Raw genomic sequence first — 25,003 nt, forward strand, 5'->3', positions numbered from 1 at the left:
ACAACTCCATTCAAAATTAGCCCAGATGATTTTCACTGCTTGGGTATTTAAGAATATCATTACAGGCATTATTACTGGAAAGTCAGAACTACAACTGTCACTGACCTTAACTGACCGCAAATTACCCAAGAACAAAGTGGTTTGCAGGACAGTGTGTCCCTGTATAAACCACACTGTATCACCACACTTAAGTCTTCTGCTGTCTTTAGCTTGCTGGGGGTTGTTTAACTCCCAATGTCCCAACCTTCATCAGTATGGGTCAGATGCTAGGTGCTCTTTTAATGCAGAGTTTTACTGTTTAATTTGTAAAACTGGAAAACAAGTAGGGGTGGAGGAAAATTTCCATATGGAATGGTCTTCACTAGAAAATTAAGTCATGTCAAACCATGCCCTAGAGGAGCTGTGCTAACAAACAGAATGTTAAACACCGTTAAGTAGTCCAGGTTACAGGAATCACAATACTTAACATTGTGAGTAACACCTGCTAGAACCTAGGGCTAACCACAACCAGCTGACACAATGTTAAACACAACTTGTCTCTGTCTGCACTGACTCAAAATTGTTTTAATATCATGTTAGTTAACATGCTTCCTCATGCTCATGTTCTTATATGACCTAATTTTCTAGTGAGGACCAGCCCATAAACAGCCGTAACAACGTTTACAGTGTCTGAGCCGTTAAATGTCAACATATGTGTATTAAGCCCCATAGATTCCTCATGGAAACCAGTATGTATGAGACAATCCTGCTGTTGCATCTTGTGTTTACTGTATTTACCTTCTCATTTTTCATTTCTAGAGACTGGTGGAATGGAATCTTTGTTTTAAGAGCTCATCCTTCACCTGACTTACAGGGCACTCCGGGCAAGGCGAATAATATGCTTGCTCCAGCAATACTGAAAATTAGCAAAATGGAGGCTGGAATGACACGGGGAGTTGCTAATGGAGATTTTCACCCCTAGTTCATGAGTTCACATATGGACCAAATCAATAGTAACTGGAAACCAGGATCACCTGACAGCTGTCTGAAGGCTCATACAAAATGGGCTGGGGGGCTCCCTCCAGTGCTAGGGAAAAAATGTCCATATCACAGGTGATACTAACTGGTCCCTTTCTTGTCCGCAGCATTGTTATAGCCTTGATGGTGACTATGACTGGAGAGGTGTTAATGGGCCACTTCACCATGAGTGGTCCCTTGAAATGTGTTCATAGAATCATAGAATATCAGGGTTGGAAGGGACCTCAGGAGGTCATCTCATCCAACCCCCTGCTCAGAGCAGGACCAATCCCCAATTAAATGATCCCAAACAGGGCTTTGTCAAGCCTGACCTTAAAAACCTCTAAGGAAGGAGATTCCACCACCTCCCTAGGTAACCCATTCCAGAGCTTCACCACCCTCCTAGTGAAAAAGTTTTTCCTAATATCCAACCTAAACCTTCCCCACTGCAACTTGAGATCATTATTCCTTGTTCTGTCATCCACCACCACTGAGAACAGTCTAGATCCATCCTTTCTGGAACCCCCTTTCAGGTAGTTGAAAGCAGCTATCAAATCCCCCCTCATTCTTCTTTTCTGCAGACTAAACAATCCCAGTTCCCTCAGCCTCTCCTCACAAGTCATGTGCTCCAGCCCCCTAATCATTTTTGTTGCCCTCCGCTGGACTCTTTCCAATTTTTCCACATCCTTCTTGTAGTGTCAACTCCTTGTGTTAAACAACCTGTTCCACCTTGTATTTAGCTGTGAAGCTCTGAATACGTTTCCCAGATCTGAAGAAGAGCTCTGTGTAAGCTCGAAAGCAGAAGTTGGTCCAATAAAAGATATTCCCTCACCCACCTTGTCTCTCCATTGCCCCCTTTTTTGACAGTTTCAACAGAAAGATCACAGACTGAATCAGCTCCAAAGACTGAATTGCTCTCTCTCTCCTAGAAGCAGTCCCTTGGCTTCAGGATTGGAGATGTGCATATCTGCTACTTATGTTGCACTGTTCTGGAGACAAACAGAGGACTCCAGTCTCCAGTGCTGTTAAATGGAGATTTTGCACTGAAGGCCAGAAGGGGCAACTAAGATCCTCTTGTCTGAGCTCCTGCAGAATATAGACCATAAAATTCTATCCATCCATTCCTGCAGTACAGGGAATTGCACTGCCCTGTTGCTAAGTGAACACTGTTGAGCCCAAGAACTTGTAGCCAAGCTGCAGCATCTTTCAGAATGAGATCCAATCTGGATTTAAGGGCTCCAAGCGATGGTGCATTGTGCCACATACCATGTCTAGCGGTCCCAATGGTTAATTACCCCCTCTATTAAAAAGTTGTATCACTCAAAGAATCATAGAATAGATAAATTAGCAAAGCTTTTGACATGGTCTCCCAAAGTATTCTTGCCAGCAAGTTAAAGAAATATGGGCTGGATGAATGGACTATAAGGTGGATAGAAAGCTAGCTAGATTGTCGGGCTCAATGGGTAGTGATCAATGGCTCCATGTCTAGTTGGCAGCCGGTATCAAGTGGAGTGCCCCAAGGGTCAGTTCTGGAGTCGGTTTTCTTCAATATCTTCATTAATGAGGATGGTGTGGATTGTACCCTCAGCAAGTTTGCAGATGACACTAAACTGGGAGGAGAGGTAGATACACTGGAGGGTAGGGATAGGAGACAGAGGGACCTAGACAAATTAGAGGATTGGGCCAAAAGAAATCTGATGAGGTTCAACAAGGACAAATGCAGAGTCCTGCACTTAGGATGGAAGATTCCCATTCACTGCTACAGACTAGGGACCGAATGGCTCGGCAGCAGTTCTGCTGAAAAGGACCTAGGGGTTACAGTGGACGAGAAGCTAGATATGAGTCAACAGTGTGCCCTTGTTGCCAAGAAGGCCAATGGCATTTTGGGATGTATAAGTAGGGGCATTGTCAGCAGATCGAGGAACGTGATCGTTCCCCTCTATTCAACATTGGTGAGGCCTCATCTGGAGTACTGTGTCCAGTTTTGGGCCCCACACTACAGGAAGGATGTGGAAAAATTGGAAAGCGTCCAGTGGAGGGCAACAAAAATGATTAGGGGACTGGAACACATGACTTATGAGGAGAGGCTGAGGGAACTGGGATTGTTTAGTCTGCAGAAGAGAAGAATGAGGGGGGATTTGATGGTTGCTTTCAGCTATCTGAAAGAGGGTTCCAGAAAGGATGGATCTAGACTGTTCTCAGTGGTAGCAGATGATAGAACAAGGAGTAATGGTCTCAAGTTGCAGTGGGGGAGGTTTAGGTTGGATATTAGGAAAAACTTTTTCACTAGGAGGGTGGTAAAGTACTGGAATGCGTTACCTAAAAAGGTGGTGGAATCTCCTTCCTTTGAGGTGTTTAAGATCAGGCTTGAAAAAGCCCTGGCTGGGATGATTTAGTTGGGGATTGGCCCTGCTTTGAGCAGGGGGTTGGATTAGATGACCACCTGAGGTCCCTTCCAACCCTGATATTCTAATGAACATAAATCATAACATCATAAATGATGTTATGATTTCCAGTTTGAATTTTTCTAACTTCATTTCCAGCCAGTGGATCTGGCTATTCTTTTACTTACTAATTTAAAGGTCCCCCTAATATCAGATGCCTTTTCCCCATGTAGCTACTTACAAACTGAAATTGAGACGCTTCTTAACCTTCTCTTTGAAAACTAACTAGATTGAACTCCATAAGTGTCCGCATGCAAGGCATGTTTCCCAGACCTCACTTTTCAGTAGCATGAAACTAAGGTAACAATTTAGAAAAAGATGGTTCAATAAGTAACAACCCCTCTAGAAAGCAGCTTTCCCCAAATTGCAAAATCATGGTATTAAGAATGAGTCACCATGGGAAAGCTGAGGGTAGAGTGTACTTGAGGTCGAGAGGATACCATCACTCTTGAGGGTCAGAGGACTTGTGTATGTGTCTGTGTGTGCATGGGGCACCATGCACAGAATACACCATCTCTTGATGACACAGTTGTCTGGCAGAGCGATACAGGGAACTGTCCGATGCTACAGTTTGAGCAGTTCCTGTTATCCCAATGTCTTAAAACAACAAAGAAGGGGTGGAATCTCAAGAAAACTATTTTAAGTAACTTTACAAATTCTGGAGACAATACAAAGAAGTTGCGAAACTGATCAAAATATCAACATTAATGGCCTAGCGGATAGAGCACACAACTGGGAATTAGGAGCCTGCACTCTATTTCTGGCTCTGCCACTGGCCTGCTGGGTGATCTTGGTCAACTCACTTCATCTATCGGTGTCTCAGTTTCCCCATATGCAAAACGGGGGTAATGATGCTGACCTTCTTTGTAAAAAGTGCATTGAGATCTTCTGATGTGACGTGCTAGGTATTATTTTCATCATTATCAGGGGTCTTTCTATGACAACATAGGCTGATGCTTGAGCCTATACAGCAGAGGACCCCAAACTGTGGGGTATGTTCCCCCACCCAAGCCGCAGCCCTGCTTCTGGCCCAGCTCCGAGGGAGGCAGGGGGGCACGAACAGGGGTAAGAGGGGGCACGACCCTTAAAAGTTTGGGGACCACTGCTATACGGTCTGGAGAACAGGAGGCTATATGGATCATATTGTCTTATTGTAGTGCATAAGTACCCAAAAAGGATCACACAGACTGGAATAAAGATCTATTTGAACTAAGTAGTTACAGGAGAAATTGACAATTCTGGCATTCTTTTCTTCTGAGGTTGATCAGTGTTTGGAATTCTCCATAGGTGCTGGTAGATTCTTGTGGGGATTCCAGAAAAAATAACAACAGCAGCCAGATGAGTGCATGGAACAGATGCTTAACACGGATTTCTGCTTCCCTGGGGAGTTTTGCCTGCATCAAATCTGGCACCGGGAAGCAATTTTCCCCATGGCCATATGGCCAGGGCCTTCCTTGCTTCTCACTGAGCATAGAATGTTCATTAAGATCAGGTGGGCAAACTCCTGTAATTACAAGGGGCCTCAGACAATGATAGTCCCTAATCCTTCCATCTTCCTCCTCTGTGTTTCAGTAATATCAGACAAGAAGGGGGCTAGTGACCATCCTGCAGGGACCTGTAGGGAAGAAGGGGTGAGGGGAGCCTTTGCGTGTGTGTATCTGTGTGTGTACATCTGTAAGCCCATGGAAAAGTAGGACTCATCATTACACATTGGGATGTGTGTGCTCATGACATGTATTGGTGCTTCTCTTGTGCTGCAGTGACTACATCTCTTCTTTGTCTTTGCTGCACTCACCTCAAGCTTGTTCATGTTTTCCGGCTGCGGGATCATTTTCCCAAATCGCTGCACCAGCCAGCTAATCACCCTGCTGCCAGTCCTGCAGAAAGAGATCACCCACTGTTAGGACAGTTCTCTTTCTACCCTCACTAGAGCTGGAGCAGATCCATTCCCCTCTCGTCTTCTGCTCTCTCCTCCAGGCCCTGGAAGATTGTTCTCAACTGCTAAGGGCCAAGCAGCCTCGGCTGCTGTGGAAAGCCCAAACAATCAGGTTTTTTGCAGAGGCTGTGGAAAGGACAGAATATCTCCCCCCACCCCTCTCAAACCCAGAGTTGGGGCACAGAAGAGAGACCCGAAGCATCTCCACAAGACACTCTCCTCCCGGTGGTGCTGGCATCTGCCAACCTCTATATCCCTTCTCTGTGGGTGTTTTGGCCAGCAGATCTCCATAGTTCACAGGACCAATGGTCATACCAATGGTCAGCCATGGTTCACCCCCAAATCACCCCCTTTTCCTGCACGGCAACATGGATTCATAGAGTTTAAGGTGAGAAGGGGCCATTAGATCATTCTAGTTGGACCTCCTGCACATCAGAGGCGAGAGAATTTCACCCCATTAACAGAGGCAGTCACTGTGCAGCAATACTTTGCAGCAGGCAGAGAGAACCCCAGATCCACCTTTGGCTAGATTAGATCATCTGGTCAGACCTCCCCACACCAGAACTCAGTTGTTCCATTGCTTTCCAGGCCACGTACCCCCAAGTAAGGTGCCCTAAATCCCTATCAGTGTTATACACGTATAGAGACTATCTGGGGATCAATTTTATAACAGAGCCTTAAGTGCAGTTTTATACATAGAGCAAGAGTGAAATTGGCATCACAGACAGAAGGGTGAATGAGGCTCAGATGAATTACCTGAGACAGGGTAGAGCTCAGAGGGGGAAGAAGGCAGAATTCTCACACTAATCTACCAAAAAATCCCAACCAGAGCCATCAGAAATATTAGTAACAGGCAAGCCGACTTTGTAAAATAAGCCCCATCAAAAAATCTCATGCAAAATCAAAATGTCCGAGCCTTTTCCTGCAATTTGCACACATGCACTTAGCTTCATCATCATCTGCATCTCTGTGCTTCCCAAATTTGAGTTAGACTAGAAGGGGAAGTACCAAAATACTATGCAAAAACCTGTTCTCATAAAATTTCCAATCCAGTTCTGCAGAGCCAAGTGTGCGGGAGTTTGGTTGCGATTTAGAAAAGCATCTTTAAGAGTGGAGAGAGTGTTGTCCAGTTAGCCTGACTGATTATTGCAATTATAAAATTGCTTATTGGGGTACAGCATGCACTTGTCACAAACAACAGGTTCTTTATTCAGGTGGCTACTTAGCGTTAATTAAAAAGATGAAACTGGTGAAGCACATAGCAACTCTGAGATTTAGTTAATATAGACAATTATTGAAATCACAGAAAAATTTATATACATAAGTATATGAATCAGATAACTACAGTAAAGTGTTTCCTACACAGTTCATACATACAGGTTTGCATTGTGCATACTTACAACCTTTGGAGACATTAGAAACAAAGCTAGGAGGACCAGTCAGTGGAGCACATCAGAGTGTTGGTACTGATTTAGTTTACACCATCTCTAATCTAATGAATCCAATGCACCCAGAATTTAGGGAACTAAGTCACATCTTTTATACCCATTCTTTATGTAACCATTGAGATACAAAACCTTTTTGATGCTCTTCTGTGACTATAATAAAGTTAACACCTGCCTATTATCCATATGTGATAATCTGGGTGTCCATAATTATACTTCCGATCACTGACCTAAGCAATATGAGTCAATCCATTTCTTAATAGACCATCTGCATCACTGTGGTTTAACTGCCTAGTTACTATGGTACAAGACATTGCAGAAAATCCCCCAAACTTCCTCTTACTTGGGCAACTTGCGGTGTACCTGTGCTTCTGTGGTCACTTGTTTGCTACATCTAATAAGAAGGTATCATTCATGACCTATTTGCAAAAAGAAAAGGAGTACTTGTGTCACCTTAGAGACTAACAAATTTATTTGAGCATAAGCTTTCGATCATCATGCATCCGATGAAGTGAGCTGTAGCTCACGAAAGCTTATGCTCAAATAAATATGTTAGTCTCTAAGGTGCCATTCATGACCTAGGGTTCAGTTCTCAGACCTGCATTAACTTCACTTAAAATTCAGCCTGTGGCTGTCTAAAATCAAGCTTTTTACACCAGACCTTTTTATTCTAGCAAAGCCTAGGAACCCATTTACGTTGGAGGACCTTGGAGTATTGGTTGATCATAGGATGACTATGAGCTGCCAATGTGATATGGCTATGAAAAAAGCTAATGTGGTTTTGGGATGCATCAGGAGAGGCATTTCCAGTAGGGATAAGGAGGTTTTAGTACCATTATACAAGGCATTGGTGAGACCTCACCTAGAATACTGTGTGCAGTTCTGGTCTCCCATGTTTAAAAAGGATGAATTCAAACCGGAGCAGGTACAGAGAAGGGCTACTAGGATGATCCAAGGAATGGAAAACTTGTCTTATGAAAGGAGACTTAAGGAGCTTGGCTTGTTTAGCCTAACTAAAAGAAGGTTAAGGGGAGATATGATTGCTCTCTATAAATATATCAGAGGGATAAATACAGGAGAGGGAGAGGAATTATTTCAGCTCAGCACCAATGTGGACACAAGAACAAATGGGTATAAACTGGCCACCAGGAAGTTTAGACTTGAAATCAGACGAAGGTTTTTAACCATCAGAGGAGTGAAGTTTTGGAATAGCCTTCCAAGGGAAGCAGTGGGGGCAAAAGATCTATCTGGTTTTAAGATTCTACTTGATAAGTTTATGGAGGACATGGTCTGATGGGATAATGGGATTTTGGTAAGTAATTGATCTTTAAATATTCAGGGTAAATAGGCCAAATCCCCTGAGATGGGATATTAGATGGATGGGATCTGAGTTACCCAGGAAAGAATTTTCTGTAGTATCTGGCTGGTGAATCTTGCCCATATGCTCAGGGTTTAGCTGATTGCCATATTTGGGGTCGGGAAGGAATTTTCCTCCAGGGCAGATTGGAGAGGCCCTGGAGGTTTTTCGCCTTCCTCTGTAGCATGGGGCATGGTTGACTTGAGGGAGGCTTCTCTGCTCCTTGAAGTCTTTAAACCATGATTTAAGGACTTCAATAGCTCAGACATGGGTGAGGTTTTTCATAGGAGTGAGTGGGTGAGATTCTGTGGCCTGCGCTGTCCAGGAGGTCGGACTAGATGATCAGAATGGTCCCTTCTGACCTTAGTATCTATGAATCTATGAATCTACGTGTGCTCTCCTGCTTGCTGTTACCGCTTCAATACTGCTTCCATTATTATTTCTATGAGCAGACATAGTAGACAGATTATATTTTACCCAACCCTATAAACCCTCCAAAATTAGATCAGGTCCACACCAGGGAATCAGACCGTTCTACCCCCAGCCCTGCTACTGACAGATCTTGAACAAAGGTTGTGTGATCTTGAGAAAATCACTAAACTTCTCTGTGCTGCCAAATTAAACTCACCAGGAGCTGGAAGGATCGGTGCGATGGGCTGCCATCTGCTAAGTAGCCTGAGGGACTTGGGTGCCCTCCTGCTGAATGGGGCTTAAGTGCCTTGCTGCCTTAGGTATCTCTGGGGACATCTGAGCCATACTTTTTAATGAAAATATATGGGCCATGAAGGGCACCCATCTCTCCCTCTCTGCTAATCCAACTAAAGAGAAATACTGGGCATTGCTTTTGCCTCCTACAGGATGAGACTGTTATTGGTTCTCCAGTGGCACCCTGCCTGTCCCGGGGCTCTGTACTTTACTTGTACCTCATTGCATTCACCGAGCAAAATGCAGAGCTACATCAATCCTGCAGCCCAGGACCAGCAGTGTAAGAAAAGAATTACACTGTCCGCGATGAAGTGTATCAGATCAGAAGGCCACGGCGAGTCACAGGTGCCAGAGGCAAGACACCACGACAAGATTTTAAGGACAAATGGATTTTTAAACAAATCTGCATTACCACTCTGGAGATAGACTCCCGGTGGCAACCATGATCCCAGCATTGCCCTACAGAGATTCCCCTTTTATGGGATGTGAAGAGAAATCCAGTCTCCGTATTCGTTCAATCCTGAGCCCTCAAGCCAATATGGAAGGCCCACCTTCCCTTAGAGCAAGAGGTAAAGACACTGGCAGTTTTCAGTTCAATGAATAAAAAGGGTTGATTTTTTCCACACACCATCTCCATTAACCTTCAGAGCAATGCACTATCCCAATCTGTCATGAGCATTTTAAACCCAAACTGGCTGCGAGTCAAGAGGGAAGGTGGCAAACCTGCTTGGGGTGGCTATCAGACTAGAGTTCCAATGGATAACCTTGTGTGCTTGAAATAAAAGAGGAAAGTGACTACATGGACAGGTGCTACCATGCTACACAGCTTTCAGGAGGCTTAAGGGAACTTACCCTTTTTCTGAGGCATTATTATCTGAGCTGGAATGCAACTCGCTATGATCCTGAAGCTCATCTTCATCTGGAGCGAGGGTTGTTATCTCTTGAGGTGGAAAGTAATAAAAAGACAGCATCAGGACAGTTAACCAGCTCTGCTGAAACAAACAATGGGGATGATGCAAAAGACAAGATTGCAAAGGACCCTTGTAGGTTTTAGCTACAGCTGATTAATCCACAACCACCCCATCAGTCATTGGGTTTTCTGTGCAGGTGGTGTTGGGGACCTGTGATATACAGGAGATCAGACGCTTCTGACCCAAAACTCTATGAACCCAGCATTGTTCAGAGCTCAGACCTGGCATCACTCCCAATGGGTTAGTTTAATGAACAATACAAGCTGACTGGGAGAATGGAGACTTTAAAGGACTGTACAGCCTGGATCTTCCCAGTGGCTAGTATTTATTATTTGTATTACTGTAGCATCTAGGAGTCCTCGTCAGAGATCAGAACCGCATGCTGCGAGGCACTGTACAAACAGAACAGAAAGACAGTCCCTGCCCCCAAACTGTAACTTCAGGTCTGCTCCCAGTTGCCACAAGACTGGTTTTACAATCTGTGCGAACAGGAACCAAGATGGGGCATCAAGCAGGGAAACTGCCGAGAGACCCCAGAAGAATGGGGAATCCTCTCCCAATCCCATAGCTTATCGGGAGAGACTGGGCAGCGGTTTTACTTTCCCAGCCAGGTTTGCTGCTGAAGGAGATCAGGCTGTGAGTTACTGGTGCTTATGACCATCCCTGCAGCTCTCATTACTGTAGAGCTCAGTATCAGGCATATTTCCAGGGAGCTGAGCACACGCACAGCTCATTTCAGTCCGTTACAGTCTCTCTCTCACACACACAGGCACCCTGACAGCTTGGGATCGTCTTTCGGTGCTGCTTGGAGTTCTCAGTTCCAGAGGAGTCACACATGGGGTGGGCAAGACAATGATCATAGATATACTGGAGCACACTGAGGATACAGTATAATCCGTCCAAGCCCCTAAAGAGCAGCAGATGACATGCTCCCTCCTGAGTGTGGCCAACCTGCAGGATGGGTGAGTTGCTGCAGTTCATTGTGAGCCTATGATGACAGAAGAGGATATTTCACTGTTTTTGCAGCTGCATCCACCTTTAAGCAGAGTGGCCGAGTGTATAAAGCAGTGGACTAAGACTCGGGAGATGTTAGTTCTATCCTGGCTCAGCCACTAGCTCAATGGGTGACCTTGGACCAGTCACTTCCCTGCTCTGTGTCTCAGTTTCCCCATCTGTAAAACACGGATAATGCTCTTGAACTCCTTTGTACAGTTTTTTGAGCTCTACTGATGAAAAGTGCTATATAAAAGCTAAGATATTCTATCATTATTAAAAATTTTACCTGGTAGGTCGTCATCTTCCTTTATGCTCTGGACTTCAGTCTGAAGGGAACACACAAAACCATGATTAAAGCCACTGGCTAACATGCTGCTCACAATAGGGGAACTATGGCATGAAACTCAAATGCCGTTACTCAGTGTTCCCATTGATCTGGTTCTAGTACGTACCTGATCAGGATAGTCCAAACTGTTCTCGAAGCTCTTTCCAATGGTCTGCAGCATCCCTGGATTGTGGGCTGGCTGAGGGACTACCTTTCCCAGCTCCTGAGACAGCCATGAAAATACACTCCTTCCAGCACTGCAAGAGAATGGACAGGCTAGGGTCTGCCAAGCTGATCCAACTGCAGGAGACAGTTTATCTCATACGCTTTCCCTTGTGGAGATTCTCCCACAGTGACCCAACAAAGAAGTTGCTCCCTCCTCCATGGAGCAGATCACAGGATCCTCTAGAAACCTTGTGGACCCTGTGGAATCTGTAGGCAATCAGGGCCAGTCACTGAGAGTTCTTCTCCAGCAATGTGTCCTCATCAGTCCCTCTCCAACTCCCAGCCAGCCCAAAGGAGCCATGCCACCAGAGACTCCTCCAAGGCCCAGAGACCCTAGCCTTAACAGTGAGATCCCCAGTGCAGAGGGGACTCTGGGGAAAAGATAATGCCACATCAGGCTGTGTCACCTTTCCTTAGTAAGTTCCTCAGAGCTGGATAGATGATAATGCTCCACTAGCCCTGCCCCTGGCCTGCCCATTCCTCCTGAGCATGCCCATTTTCCACTCCTTGCCCACAAGAGGACCTCCATGGAGGGGACTGTCTGAGACCAGGGAGATGCCATGGAGGCAACCAAGCTCCTTTTGGTATGTAATTGGGGAGATCAGGGTGCAGAGGGTTCCTTCTCCACACAGATCCCTGCCCCCCAGAGCTGGATGTCAAGCAGATATCTAAAGCCCTGCTTCTTATCTGAAGTCAGAATTCATATTTGTTAAAAGTCCTCTCTCAGTTGGTATTTCCAACCCTAACTCCTCACTGCCACCAGTATGAGAGAGAAAGAGAAAGTGAGAGAAAAAGAGGAAGACACCTTTCAGCTGAAGACACTGATGATGGGCCTGGCTCCTGGGCTGTCATGAATGTCACTTTCTTCCCTGCCCCTAAATGAAAGCAAAAAATAAATAAATAAACACTTGGTAGAAGGACCACTGGTGGCCTAACTAGCTATATCTTGTTAGCACAAGCCAGACTGTTTGCTTTCAAGAAATGCATTTTTAAATACCCTCTCAAATCACCATCTCTTTGTTTTTTTTCGGTGTGAAGAGATGCCAGATTCTATCAGGTAACACCAGTGGCGATGTGAAACCCGTTCTCATGGACCCTGGCAAAGCTTTGCACGTGCAGATCTATGATGATGTCGGCCCAAGCTCCTACAGGACCAGGCCACTGGTGTGGTGTGGACTAGAGGCATGGGCTGAAAGGCTGAGTGTATCTAGGCAGTGGTGAACAATGTATGTATAAGAATGACTTCTGGCTGAGAAATCCTAGCACAACTATATTGGCATGACATGGAGGAAGCTCTGTTTTAGAGCTGGTGCCTCCTATGCAAGTCTCAGGTGAGCTGTGGTAAGGGAGCAAACACTGAGTCCTGCCATGGGACCATGATGGCTGCTTAGTAGAATCTGCTACGTGGTAAAACCCACTCCAAATGTCTGGCTTCCAGCAGGGGAGAGAGATGAGTAGCCAGTAGCTGACCCAGAGTCCTTCACAAGCTGGCTGAGTGGCCATGCTCTGGATACCTACCATAAGCTCTTGCTATTTTCATTTATGAAGTTTAGATTTTGCAGGAACGTTGTTTTCAGGAACTCACCCTCTATCTGGCCACAGTTGGAAGATTTTCCTGGACATGTGGAGTTTCCTTTTGGCAGCTTTTAGGGATTAAAACATTAAAGAAAGATTTCAGGTGAAAAGTTACATGACAACATCCATCCCTGTACTCCTAAATGGACCTGAGCTTATCAAACTTGAATTAACATCTAAATGACTTCACCCTCTGTGCTCCTTTGCTACAGTTCCCACAGTCTGGACAATGAATATAGACTGGTCCCATTTCAGCTTTGTTTACAGATGGATCCATATACTGCATTTGGAACCACTTAGGCATGTAAGTTAATGGGCGGGAGTGTCAGCCCATGCAGTTCCAACTGGAGAATCAGGACCTTTGTTTCTAGTCAGTTTCACTTCCTGGTTCTCATGAACTAACACAAAGGTGCAGCAATTTCAAACAGTGCCTGTAAAACTGCTCATGAAAACAAGAGAATGAAAGCTCTAGCTAGAGTTGTGTATTGTGCTGCTGGCATGTGCTGTGCAAGCCTCACTCACACTGTTGGCCACGAGACTTCTCTTCTCACCCGCATTCCCCTGCCTCGGCCAGTCTCCAGGAAGAGTCTCATCGACAAAGTCAGTTTGGTTGCGGATTGGGGTTGTTGTAGTTTGATAAGTAACCCGCCCTCTATCTAACAAGTGAGTGGATGTGTAGTGGGATGTGCACACATCGCACTCTTCGTGCCCCTTGTACACCCAGCCCAGCAGTGGCCCTGAGCTCCCCCATCTCCGCTGGCTGCTCCCCGCTCACCTGCTCTGCCTCTCCAGGCCTGGGTGCAACAGTTATCACCCTGGGTTCTGCATTTTTGTCTCCGTTCTCCACTAGGGGTGGCTGGTGAGGGGTCCCAGGAGGGTGAGGCACCACTCTCTCAATCCAGCCAAGCATCCTGTCGCCTGCAGAGAAGAGATTTGTATCTTTACTTCTTTCTAGAAAGGCCCGTTTATGAAGACATGAAACCACCAGGAGAGCTAGTGGGAGACACAGCACGGGTTGAAATGACAGCAGGAGGCAGATAACAGCCAGCTCTGCATCTCCTTGATGTCAGCTCCATCCCCAAGCTGTCTGATTGCCTCTCTAAAATATGCACCTGGAGAAGAGCAGCTGGGTGAAGCTGAAGACTGAAGCGATGCTACTGGGAAGGGACAAGTGACTTGATGAGCTCTCGACCTCCGTAATAATCCCTTCCAGAAAAGGCATTTGCCCTCCAATTGTGAAATCAGCTCACAGCCTTGGGGTCCCACTAGGCCCTGCACTGTCCTTGGACACGCAAGTAGCTACAGCAGCAAGAAATGCTCACTACCAGCTGTGGTGTCCATGTGAATGCACCTCATCCTATCAAATGCAGCCCCGGCTCCTCATTTAAGCTAGTCTATTGCAATTCCTTCTATCCAGGAAGGAAGACCATGCCCCGAGGAAGCCCCAGCTTGGTTCAGAACACAGCAACCCACCTGCACAGCAACACAGGTCACTGGAAACACAACACCCTCTTATGCCACCCTCTGTACTGCCTCCCCATTGAACACAGAAACCAATTCAAGGCAGCTGTCCTGATTTCCAGAGCCCTGCATGGTATTGGTCCCATTCACCTGTGAGATCCACCATCCTTCTGCAGCTGCGACTTCCCCTGATAGCTGCATTTCACTGGAACAATGAAACTGTCAAGCAAGGAGTGTAATCTCATGAACAAAGGAGACAGAACCTTCCCAGGAACTAGAGCAAGAATGGGGCGTATGCTGCCAGAGGATATAAGACAAGAACTATCCTCACCACATTCAGAGCTAAATGCAAAAACTTCACCCAGGCTTTCCAGCAGTAATACCCTCAGTCTCACAGATTCATTAATAAAAAACACCCAACTGCTCTAAGCCTGCTTCTGGCTGGCAGGAAAGAAAGAGAAAGAGCAGGTCATCTTTTAATTTAAAAGTGTTTGAGTGCTCTGGTATGAGCGTAATATAAATGACCATGTCCAATGCTTCCCTTTAGCTACTCCCTTTAGCACTCTACAGCTGCGTCCTGCTTATCTGAAAACAGTCCAGTGATGATTAACCAATTCTTGTCCCAGATCCAGCCTTGTCTTACTTCCACATTAATTATTATTACACCAAATGCCTGGTTACTATTAGCCTTTTTATGGACTGAAACCCAATAGCTATTAGGCATGTTTTCCCCCAATTCTTGCCTTGTTCTAACACCCTCACCCACCTTCTCTTCAGGATTTGGGGGTCTATACAGCTGCGCAGAGTCCCCATGAATCATTGTCTGTACTTTGCTTCCTTTATCTTAAGCAGAAGACTTTCAAGATTTGTATCTCCTATAGCCATATGTGCCCAAACTACACAGTATAAACATGTCCTCTATGCATCATCCCCTCCCCATACTGATCTGATAAGGAAAAAAGGGCCATTTTTACACAGCCAGTCTTCTGACCACAGCCTCCTCTGTAACTCTGCTTCCCTTACCTATTGTATTTGTCAAACCATTCCTGTGACTTTCAGGCATTTTAACATAGATGAAGCTCATAGACTCATAGACATTAAGGTCAGAAGGGACCATTATGATCACCTAGTCTGACCTCCTGCACAACGCAGGCCACAGAATCTCACCCACCCACTCCTGCGATAAACCTCTCACCTATGTCTGAGCTATTGAAGTCCTCAACTCGTGATTTAAAGACTTCAAGGAGCAGAGAATCCTCCAGCAAATGACCCGTGCCCCATGCTGCAGAGGAAGGGGAAAAACCCCCAGGGCCTCTTCCAATCTGCCCTGGAGGAAAATTCCTTTCCAACCCCAAATATGGCGATCAGCTAAACCCTGGTTTCAGAGTAGCAGCCGTGTTAGTCTGTGTTCGCAAAAAGAAAAGGAGTACTTGTGGCACCTGAGAGACTCACAAATTTATTTGAGCATAAGCTTTTGTGAGCTATAGCTCACTTCAACGGATGCATCCGATGAAGTGAGCTGTAGCTCACGAACGCTTATGCTCAGCTAAACCCTGAGCATGTGGGCAAGATTCACTAGCCAGATACACAGGAAAGAAGTCTCTGTAGTAACTCAGATCCCACCCCATCTAACATCCCATCACAGGCCATTGGGCCTATTTACCATTAATAGTTAAAGATCAATTAATTGCCAAAATCATGTTATCCCATCATACCATCTCCTTCATAAACTTATCCAGCTTAATCTTGAAGCCAGATAGGTCTTTTGCCCCCACTGCTTCCCTTGGAAGGCTGTTTCAGAACTTCACTCCTTTGATGGTTAGAAACCTTCTTCTAATTTCAAGTCTAAACTTCCTGATGGCCAGTTTATATCCATTTGTTCTTGTGTCTACATTGGTACTGAGCATAACCATATGCCCATGCAAGACCTGTGGAAGTGAACAGGAAGGGATAGAAGTCCGATTGCATGAACCACAGCTGTGATTCAGCTAGTAGACTGTCTGAAGCAGTGGAGTTAACGCAAAAGAGTTATGCAGGTATAACTCATTCTAGAATAGAATTAGGTTACTCCGAATGAGGATTAATTAAAGCAGGATAATATGCCAAGTACATTGAAAAAAGAAATTATGTGTATGGATGCAAGGCAATTTATGGAGGAAAAACTAAAGTTATACCAAAAAACTTTCCAGTGTAGACAAGGCCTGACCAATGAGTCCTCACAGAACTCCTGTGATGAAGATAACTGCTACGATCTCCATTTTATGGATGGGGAAAGTGAGGCAGAGACATGAAATGTAACTGCACCTTAAGACTGCCACCCAAATCTGCACTGTGTTAGAGCTTGCATCTCATATATGTAAGTGTGACATTACATTCTTCATAGGAATATTGGTATGACATGAATATGGCATAACTAAAATATGCTTTATGCAAGATGGGTCATTTGAGGTATCATTGGAAAGGTTATGATTTACTGGATATGATTATCCTATTTGTATGCATGTATCATTTCTGTATCTGAAGTTAGAAATATTGACTATGTAATAATTACAACTGTGTTTTCACCTGAGGAACGCCCACCAGACAGTAGGCAAACAGCTGGGATGGGCCATTAGGAAGGTCAATAGGACTTTGAAGATACTAATCTCCCTCCTTCCTGAGAAGCTTCCTGGGATGCTACTTTGACACTGCAAGGCCATGTGATCATGTCACCTGGTACGGGATTCCATCTTGATCTGGTATTTTTCCACTGGAAGGGGTTGGGCTAGGAAACAAAAGATTCCCGCCATCTGTAAATCCTATTTAAGGCTGGGGAGTGAGTTAATCTGGGCTCTTCTCCACTGACTCCCCACCCAAGAAGGAAAACTGCTGAAAACACCTGAAGAAACAAAAAGAAAAGGAGTACTTGTGGCACCTTAGAGACTAACAGATTTATTTGAGCATAAGCTTTCGTGAGTTTCTGATGAAGTGAGCTGTAGCTCACGAAAGCTTATGCTGAAATAAATTTGTTAGTCTCTAAGGTGCCACAAGTACTCTTTTTCTTTTTGCAACTACAGACTAACATGGCTGCTACTCTGAAACCTGAAGAAACAAAGGAACTAAACTGGGGGGGGGGGCCCAGCGGCTGAGCCCAGGAGAGAAAGGTCAGCCAGTAGAAGGAATCCGTAGAGATTTAAGCTGCAAACAGTTTAGTTTACCTTCAAGAAACTGCAACCTGCTTGAAACAACATTTATGGTGAGAAATCATTATTTGTAGCCAATATTCCTTAGTGTATGAAGCTTAATTTGCGTGTTTTGTTTTATTTGCTCAGTAATCTGCTTTGTTCTATTTGCTATTCTTTATAATCACTTAAAATGTACTGTTTGTAGTTAACAAACTTGTTTTTTGTTTATTCCAAAACCCAGTTTGTGCAATTCATAACTTGCGGTGGGGGGGTTGGGCATATCTTCCTCCACACTGAGGAGGGAGCGGAATTTCATGAGCTTACAGTATATAAATCTCGATACAGCCCAAGACAATATAATTTTGGGTTTACACTCTGGAGGGTGTGTACACCGAAGTGCTGGGCAATTCCCCGAGCTGAGTTCTCCCCAACAGAGTTGATTGCACACTCAGTGTGATTCTACAGCTGGGTGTGTCCCTACCTGTGTGTATGCTGGAAGGGGCCTTGAGAGCCTGCCTCAGCAGCACGGAGTAAGGGGAACCCAGGCTGGTGGGACAGGCAGGCTCAGTGGGACCCCAGAAGAGGGGGTCCAACCCGTCACAGTAAGATCAACCACTAAGGCTGAATCAGAGCCTAAAAGAGGAAGCAAATGAACTGCAACTCCAAGACACTGCCCGATCAACTACAGAGTTGAAAGAGAAATAGGAATATTCTGCACTAACACCACTATTATGCAAGGTTGTCAAAGCACTTTACAAAAATCAGTTACAACTCTCCTCACCTGGCGAGGTAGGTTATTAGCATTGTTTCTATTTTACAGAGGGGAGAACTTGCCCACAGTCACCCACTGGAAACAGAAATTGGAAGTCTTAATGCCCAGTGCCCTGCTCAAACCACTAGACAGTACTGTGGACCTAAATCCGTCTACAGGACAAACTGGTTCTAAAACTTAAGCAATGCATGGATTTGAGTTTCTCTGGCTGCTCCAAGACTTAAAAAACAATGTAGCTATTGTATAGCTTTTAAAGAAATATTTTAGATTTGGGCTGATAAAGTGTAAGCCAAGTTTCAGCAGTGCACAAAGTAAACCAGGACGTAAGATATGAAATGTCAGTTTAAAAATACAATAGCATGTCTTCTAATGGAAATGCTAATGGAAAGGTGACTAGATCTTTGTGGCATGAATATGCTCCCGGAGCCGTAAATTTGAATTGATGCAAACAGTCAGAACCAGAGGAACTTGCTTTGCTACAGCTGTGACCTGACTGCAGACAGATGTGATTGTCTCAAATAAGTGGCTCCCTATGCAGCTGTGTTCTTTGCCCATACACACATGCTCAGCACCCAGATACCTGTGCCCATACAGCTGAGCCCTACTTCCACACACATGAACCCTACACTGATTCATGTATACCCAACTGCCGTGCAGCTGTACCTTTTGCTCATTCATACATCCCCTCCTCCCCAATCTCTGTGCCCATGCAGCTATCCCTTATTCCCAAATGCCTGCAAGTCAATTCCTGCGTCCTGCAGTTCTGGAGCATCACAAAAAGGCTGAATCTGGGAGCAAATTCTATTCCTGCTCCAAATGGCAGCTCTCTCTGTCGCATTTTACCTGTTTGCAGAAGAATTAGTTCAGGTCTGATTTACGGGCATCTCAGGAAACCATGGCACTCACTCTTCAAAGCATCTAGTTCTTGTTATGTCGCAGGTGGAATCCATGAAGGTAAGAGATAGCAAGTACTTCTTGAGCTATTTGGAGCTCCTTAAGCCATACATACCCAGCAGGAAGCAAGAGACAGTTTATCCCATACACAGCCACAGCCCTCTGTTTGCAACATGTTGTAAACTCATCCTGCTCCCTAGAAACAACTCAGGAGTTGGAAGCTCACCCTATCCCTTCACTTAGAACAACAGCTTTTGTGTGCTCAGAAATCTTTGAATCCATAGTCAACATAAACCCATATTGAGGCACCTGATGAGCACTGACCTGATTGCCACAGGTATAAATGCATGTGGGGTGCAAAAAAGCACATTCAATTGCACACCTAATTTGTGTGTGCAACTCTTGCCTCCCACCAAAAGTGCATGCACAGATTGGGCATTTTTTCATTATAAATGATACTTTGCTATTATTGGTTACGTGGTAGCCAGGGGTTCAGTGCTGCACAAAATACAGAACACGTCTCTGCCCAAAGAGCTTTGAATCTAAAAGATTTTAGACAAAGACAGACCCAGAGAACAGCAATCACTTCATGGCATGGTTTCTTCTGGAGAAACTGTTGGGTGAGCAGGATAGTAGAGAGAACACACAACAGGGTTGTGTATGGCCTAGTGGTTTTAGCACCAGGAGTTTAGGGTCATCACATCCCTCACAAGTGGCAAAGTCAAGACAAAGTTATGCAACTCCCTCCAAAATGAGTGTGGATAAATCTTCCAGGGCTAGAAGTGAAGGCTGGTTCCCACAGGAAGCTTGAAATCTCTCTTCCCATCAAGGTCATGAGATGGTAAAACGTAACCACCTCATCCCTGGTGCAGGAATGAATATTGCGCCAGGCAGTTGATTTTTCAGGGGGTGGAAGATCTGTGTGTAGGGCAGGATTTGCAAAATAGGAAGAAAGATGGAGACATTTCCCTGTCAAGTCGCTTTAACAAAATATGGCAGCTCCTTGAAGCTGCTCTTTGGAATGTCAGAGTTAGACCCGGCAGAGACAGATTGGTGGGCAGAGTGCTGGTGAGATGGTCAAATGTGCAGGATAAAGTGCAGATAAATTATCATTGTTTTGCAATTTATCATATATATATTATTATTAATTATTATTAATCATTATCACTGATGCCAAGCCACAGAGTGTGCTAGGTGCTGTCTGGATATACAGAAGCACTCCCTGCTATCTAGAACATGGGGATGCAGTGTGGAGAAGACCATGGTACAATGCAGAGGTGGGTAAACATTCGTGGGTCTCATAAGTTAGTTTTCAGGAGAAATAGGAATCACAAGAGGCCGGCGATTTGCCCATGTAAGTAACCATTGGCATGGCAATTGTACGAATTGCATGGGCAAATGAGGTGCACAATCATGCACACATTTTTGCACACTCAGTTGCACACACATGCAGTGTTAAAAATAAGACACATGGTGTCTGCTAGGCTGTCTCTGCACGCACACACAGACACGGTAGCAGAGTATCTCTGTTCCATACCACTGACCAGGTTTTGTACACAATTCACGCCAGGCGAGATCATCTTGCAACACTGCGCATGGTCCTACTGGTTGAGCTGAGAATGCCAGTGGAGGGACATTGGGAGAGTTCCACAAGAATCACAGCAACAAGTGAGCGCCTCTCTTTCACTGTACCTGCTCAGACTCCAGCCACCTGCTAGCCCTCTATCTGGTTTCTAACCTATTGCCTTCCTTCCTTTGATTACAACATGGCCCTGGAACAGGCAGGAAGAACAGAAATTATTAGCAACTTGAAATAATCCAAGAGCAATTTTAAAGTTCCCTAGAGTGGAACTGAATTTGTGTCACTCAGTTAGTTACTGGTTAAGCACAAGTGACCAAGCTTCACTCTCTGCTACGTGCATCACCTACCTGCTGTTAGGTTTCAGAGTAGCAGCCGTGTTAGTCTGTATTCGCAAAAAGAAAAGGAGGACTTGTGGCACCTTAGAGACTAACAAATGTATTTGAGCATAAGCTTTCGTGAGCTACAGCTCACTTCATCGGATGTTCTCATAGTCACCTAATTACACATCTGCCCCACTATCCCACACTCGCTCCCTGTATCCTTCCATTGTCCCTTGCACCTTGGCCTCATTACAGATCAAACACCTCCAGGACCTGTACAAACCTGCCATGATGCACAGTCTATCATCTTCCTCACATCTTTAGCTGCAGATCAGAGCTCTCCTTCCTCCTCTACATCCCTGCCATTATTCTGCCTTCAGTCACTACTCGCTCCTCTCTTTCATTAGTGATCTGAACTCTCCACCCTTACTCACTTTTTTATGATACTCCTCACTGTGTCTAGTGAAAGAACCCAATTCCTTTCTTAGCAGAGACAGGGCCAGGGCTGCAAAATTCAAATTAGGATCCACTCTTTCCCAAAGTTTGGGGGTGTTTGGATTCAAGATGTTGGTTTGGGTCCCTCTACTTCCTCCCCTCCATTAGCTAAATTGAACAGGGCATGCAATCTCTGAGAGTTTGGGAGGCCACAGAAGTTTCAGCTACTCCATCCTTCTCAGATCCCATTTCCATATCCCTGTCCCCCTGACACCCTTTGTGGGTTCTCCTAGTGGCCCAGTAGGTGGCTTCTGCCTGTCACCCTTCTGGTTCTTCCTAATACCTAACAGCGAAGTGCCAACCAGGATCCCAGCAGCTGCGGATTTAGGGGCAAAGGATCTCTAAATCATTTCCAATATGGGGCCACTCATCTGGGCTACTGTCCAAAACACTCAGCTGGTCACATTTCTAAATTTAAACAGACAGGCCGTCACCCCTACTGCCTGGTCCCTCTTCACGCAAATAAATCCCCAGCAATCCCCCTCCTGCTTTCCCTTCATCCACAACCTCAAAAACAGAATTTCAACATCAAAACCAAAGCCAGAGGGTTGGATTCAGCCTGTGGCTCTGGCTTTACAGCAAGCTCCACAGGCTACGAACCCCCAGAGCTGTTGTCCTGTCACTTCTACTACACATCAGCCTCTCTGTTCATTTCATCTTCTTCCATGCTCACTCCAGCCTCCTGGTAACAGGACTTACCACAAGGTGTAGTCTGGAGGAATGCAGAGGTCCTGATTTCCCCTGTGTCATAGGAATTCTCCTGCCAAAAATGCTTGAGAGGAAATGAATCTAAGGAAAGGAGTTTGTTTCCTTCTCTGTTTACCTTGTAATCTATTGTAGCAGCTAGTGAAAGAGACTGTTACTGTTACTCGGAGTCACTGTAATCCTGGCAGGGGATTAGCAAAGCACACCGTATGAAAACAGGATTAATGGGGTAGAGCTGTATTACAATCCAGAGGCACAAGACTGTCCCATAACTCAGACACACCAAAGTGCGTGACTATTGCGGACCGCAGGGGGAGTGTAGTGATGCCCCACATAGCTGACCATCAGTACACTGTGATCTCTATTCACATCACTTTCCGTGAGACATGGATCTCTGCTTCTTGGCATGGCAGTCTCTGGGCACTTGGGAATCTGCAGATTCCTCTTAGTACTTGTCGCAGCTGGAGACATTAACACGATAAAGCACCAAATAGACCCCAAAATTCAGGGATCTAGGGCTGCCCCAGAACTCAGGTACAGAAAACTACGGAGCTGTCCCAAACGATAGCGACTGCAGGTTTATCATAATACTGTAGTACAGGGGTATGTCCTGAAACTGATGCAAGACTGCATCCCAGCACGGAGGTGCTGGACTATAAGGCTGTCTCTTCAACCAGGAGTCTGAAGTGGGGGGCTGTAAATATAGGGGCACAGGAAAGAAGATCTGTCTAAAAGCCAAAGGGTAGGATGATGCCAGGCTCTGCCCTAGCTCAAGATTTAAGAATACAAAGGGCTGCCCCTCCTCCCAAGGCTCCATCCCCACTGTCACATGTGGGGGGGGGGAGCAAGTCTGATGGACAGCAGAGGATGTCATTGAGCTAATCCTGCCTTTGCTGAGGATGCCAACTGCAGGCTGATCCATTTACTGCTGACCCTGTGAGGCTAACAGGATTTCCAGGTGTCCCTAATCCCTCCCTTGCTGTTTTTACGTGCTTCTTCTGGAGAGCAGGGGGCGCTGAGTGAGGGCGCAGAATCCTCCCGTACATGGCTGGATTGCCCAGGCAGACAATCCATGCCAAGCACAGGCCACTTTCTGCACTCCTCTTGCTGTCAGCGGGAAGGTGAGTGGGTGCATTCCGGGTAAGCCTGTATCGGCACTGACTGGCAAAGTGAAAGGCAGGTGGGAGCTGTAAATGGGAGCTGTAAATGCAACAGGCAGTGGAAGTGGGATGCTCAGCCTACCTTGGATTAAATTTTCCCATGATGCAATAGAATCCAGGCCACTTTCCAAGAGTGCAGCTGTAACCCCTGTGCCTTGTGCTGCAATATTTGACATTAAAGTCTAAAGAACGGCAGAGAAACAGGTAGGGAGGAGACATGGACTTTTGTTTGAATCCTCTGCTCAGCAACTGAGCTAGAAAGGCCTAGAATCACCCACAAGAAGGGTCTGGGAGTTACTAGGTATCCTTGGTAGCTGTTTCTGAAGCTGTATAGAAACTTTCCATTAAGGGCAAGCAGGCTTGCAGGCCATACACATATTAACAACCTGACAGTTGAGCCGCTCAGTGGGGGAAAAGTTATAAGTACAGGCAATAAAGACAGTCCTATGGATTCAGTGGCTGATTAATGCAGGACCAAGAGATATTTCTGCTGTGAGAGCTGAATCCCAATCCTGTACCACTTTGGATAGAGGCTACAGGTTTTCTAGCTCACCAGGAGCGGAGGAGACCAATGACCTATTAACCCAGTGCCTGGAATGTTGCTAGCTGGAAAAAGAAAAGGAGGACTTATGGCACCTTAGAGACTAACAAATTTATTTGAGCATAAGCTTTCGTGAGCTACACCTCACTTCATCGGATGCACTCAGTGGAAAATACAGTGGGGAGATTTATATACACACACAGAGAACATGAAACAATAGGTTTTGTCATACACACTTTAAGGAGAGTGATCACTTAAGATGAGCTATTACCAGGAGGAAGGAGGGGGGGAAGGAGGAAAACCTTTTGTAGTGATAATCAAGGTGGGCCATTTCCAACAGTTGACAAGAACGTCTGAGGAACAGTGGGGGGTGGGAGGAGATAACATGGGGAAATAGTTTTACTTTGTGTAATGACACATCCATTCCCAGTCTCTATTCAAGTCTAAATTAATTGTATCCAGTTCGCAAATTAATTCCAATTCAGCAGTCTCTCGTTGGAGTCTGTTTTTGAAGGTTTTTTGTTGAAGAATAGCCACTCTCAGGTCTGTAATCGAGTGACAAGAGAGATTGAAGTGTTCTCCGACTGGTTTTTGAATGTTATAATTCTTGACGTCTGATTTGTGTCCATTTATTCTTTTACGTAGAGACTGTCCAGTTTGACCAATGTATATGGCAGAGGGGCATTGCTGGCACATGATGGCATATATCACATTGGTAGATGCGCAGGTGAACGAGCCTCTGATAGTGTGGCTGATGTGATTAGGCCCTATGATGGTGTCCCCTGAATAGATATGTGGACAGAGTTGGCAATGGGCTTTGTTGCAAGGATAGGTTCCTGGGTTAGTGGTTCTGTTGTGTCGTGTGTGGTTGCTGGTGAGTATTTGCTTCAGGTTGGGGGGCTGTCTGTAAGCAAGGACTGGCCTGTCTCCCAAG

General features: G+C 45.4%; 1 protein-coding gene across 1 annotated transcript in view; it reads right to left on the reverse strand.

Moving 5' to 3' along the window:
• Window positions 1–19,356, reverse strand: part of CNGB1 (cyclic nucleotide gated channel subunit beta 1) — a 96,382-nt gene extending 77,026 nt beyond the window's left edge. Inside the window, exons 1-8 of the mRNA XM_043495241.1 lie at window positions 19,216–19,356; window positions 13,751–13,893; window positions 12,986–13,043; window positions 12,206–12,275; window positions 11,303–11,432; window positions 11,137–11,176; window positions 9,736–9,823; window positions 5,236–5,317 (exon numbers count right to left, since the gene is read on the reverse strand). Coding sequence (XP_043351176.1) covers window positions 5,236–5,317; window positions 9,736–9,823; window positions 11,137–11,176; window positions 11,303–11,432; window positions 12,206–12,275; window positions 12,986–13,043; window positions 13,751–13,885 — 603 coding nt within the window. The 5' untranslated portion in view covers window positions 13,886–13,893; window positions 19,216–19,356. The remainder of the gene's footprint in view (window positions 1–5,235; window positions 5,318–9,735; window positions 9,824–11,136; window positions 11,177–11,302; window positions 11,433–12,205; window positions 12,276–12,985; window positions 13,044–13,750; window positions 13,894–19,215) is intronic.
• Window positions 19,357–25,003: the final 5,647 nt, after the last annotated feature.

This window comes from Dermochelys coriacea, chromosome 12 (genome assembly GCF_009764565.3).
Source record: "Dermochelys coriacea isolate rDerCor1 chromosome 12, rDerCor1.pri.v4, whole genome shotgun sequence".
Lineage (NCBI taxonomy): Eukaryota > Metazoa > Chordata > Testudines > Dermochelyidae > Dermochelys > Dermochelys coriacea.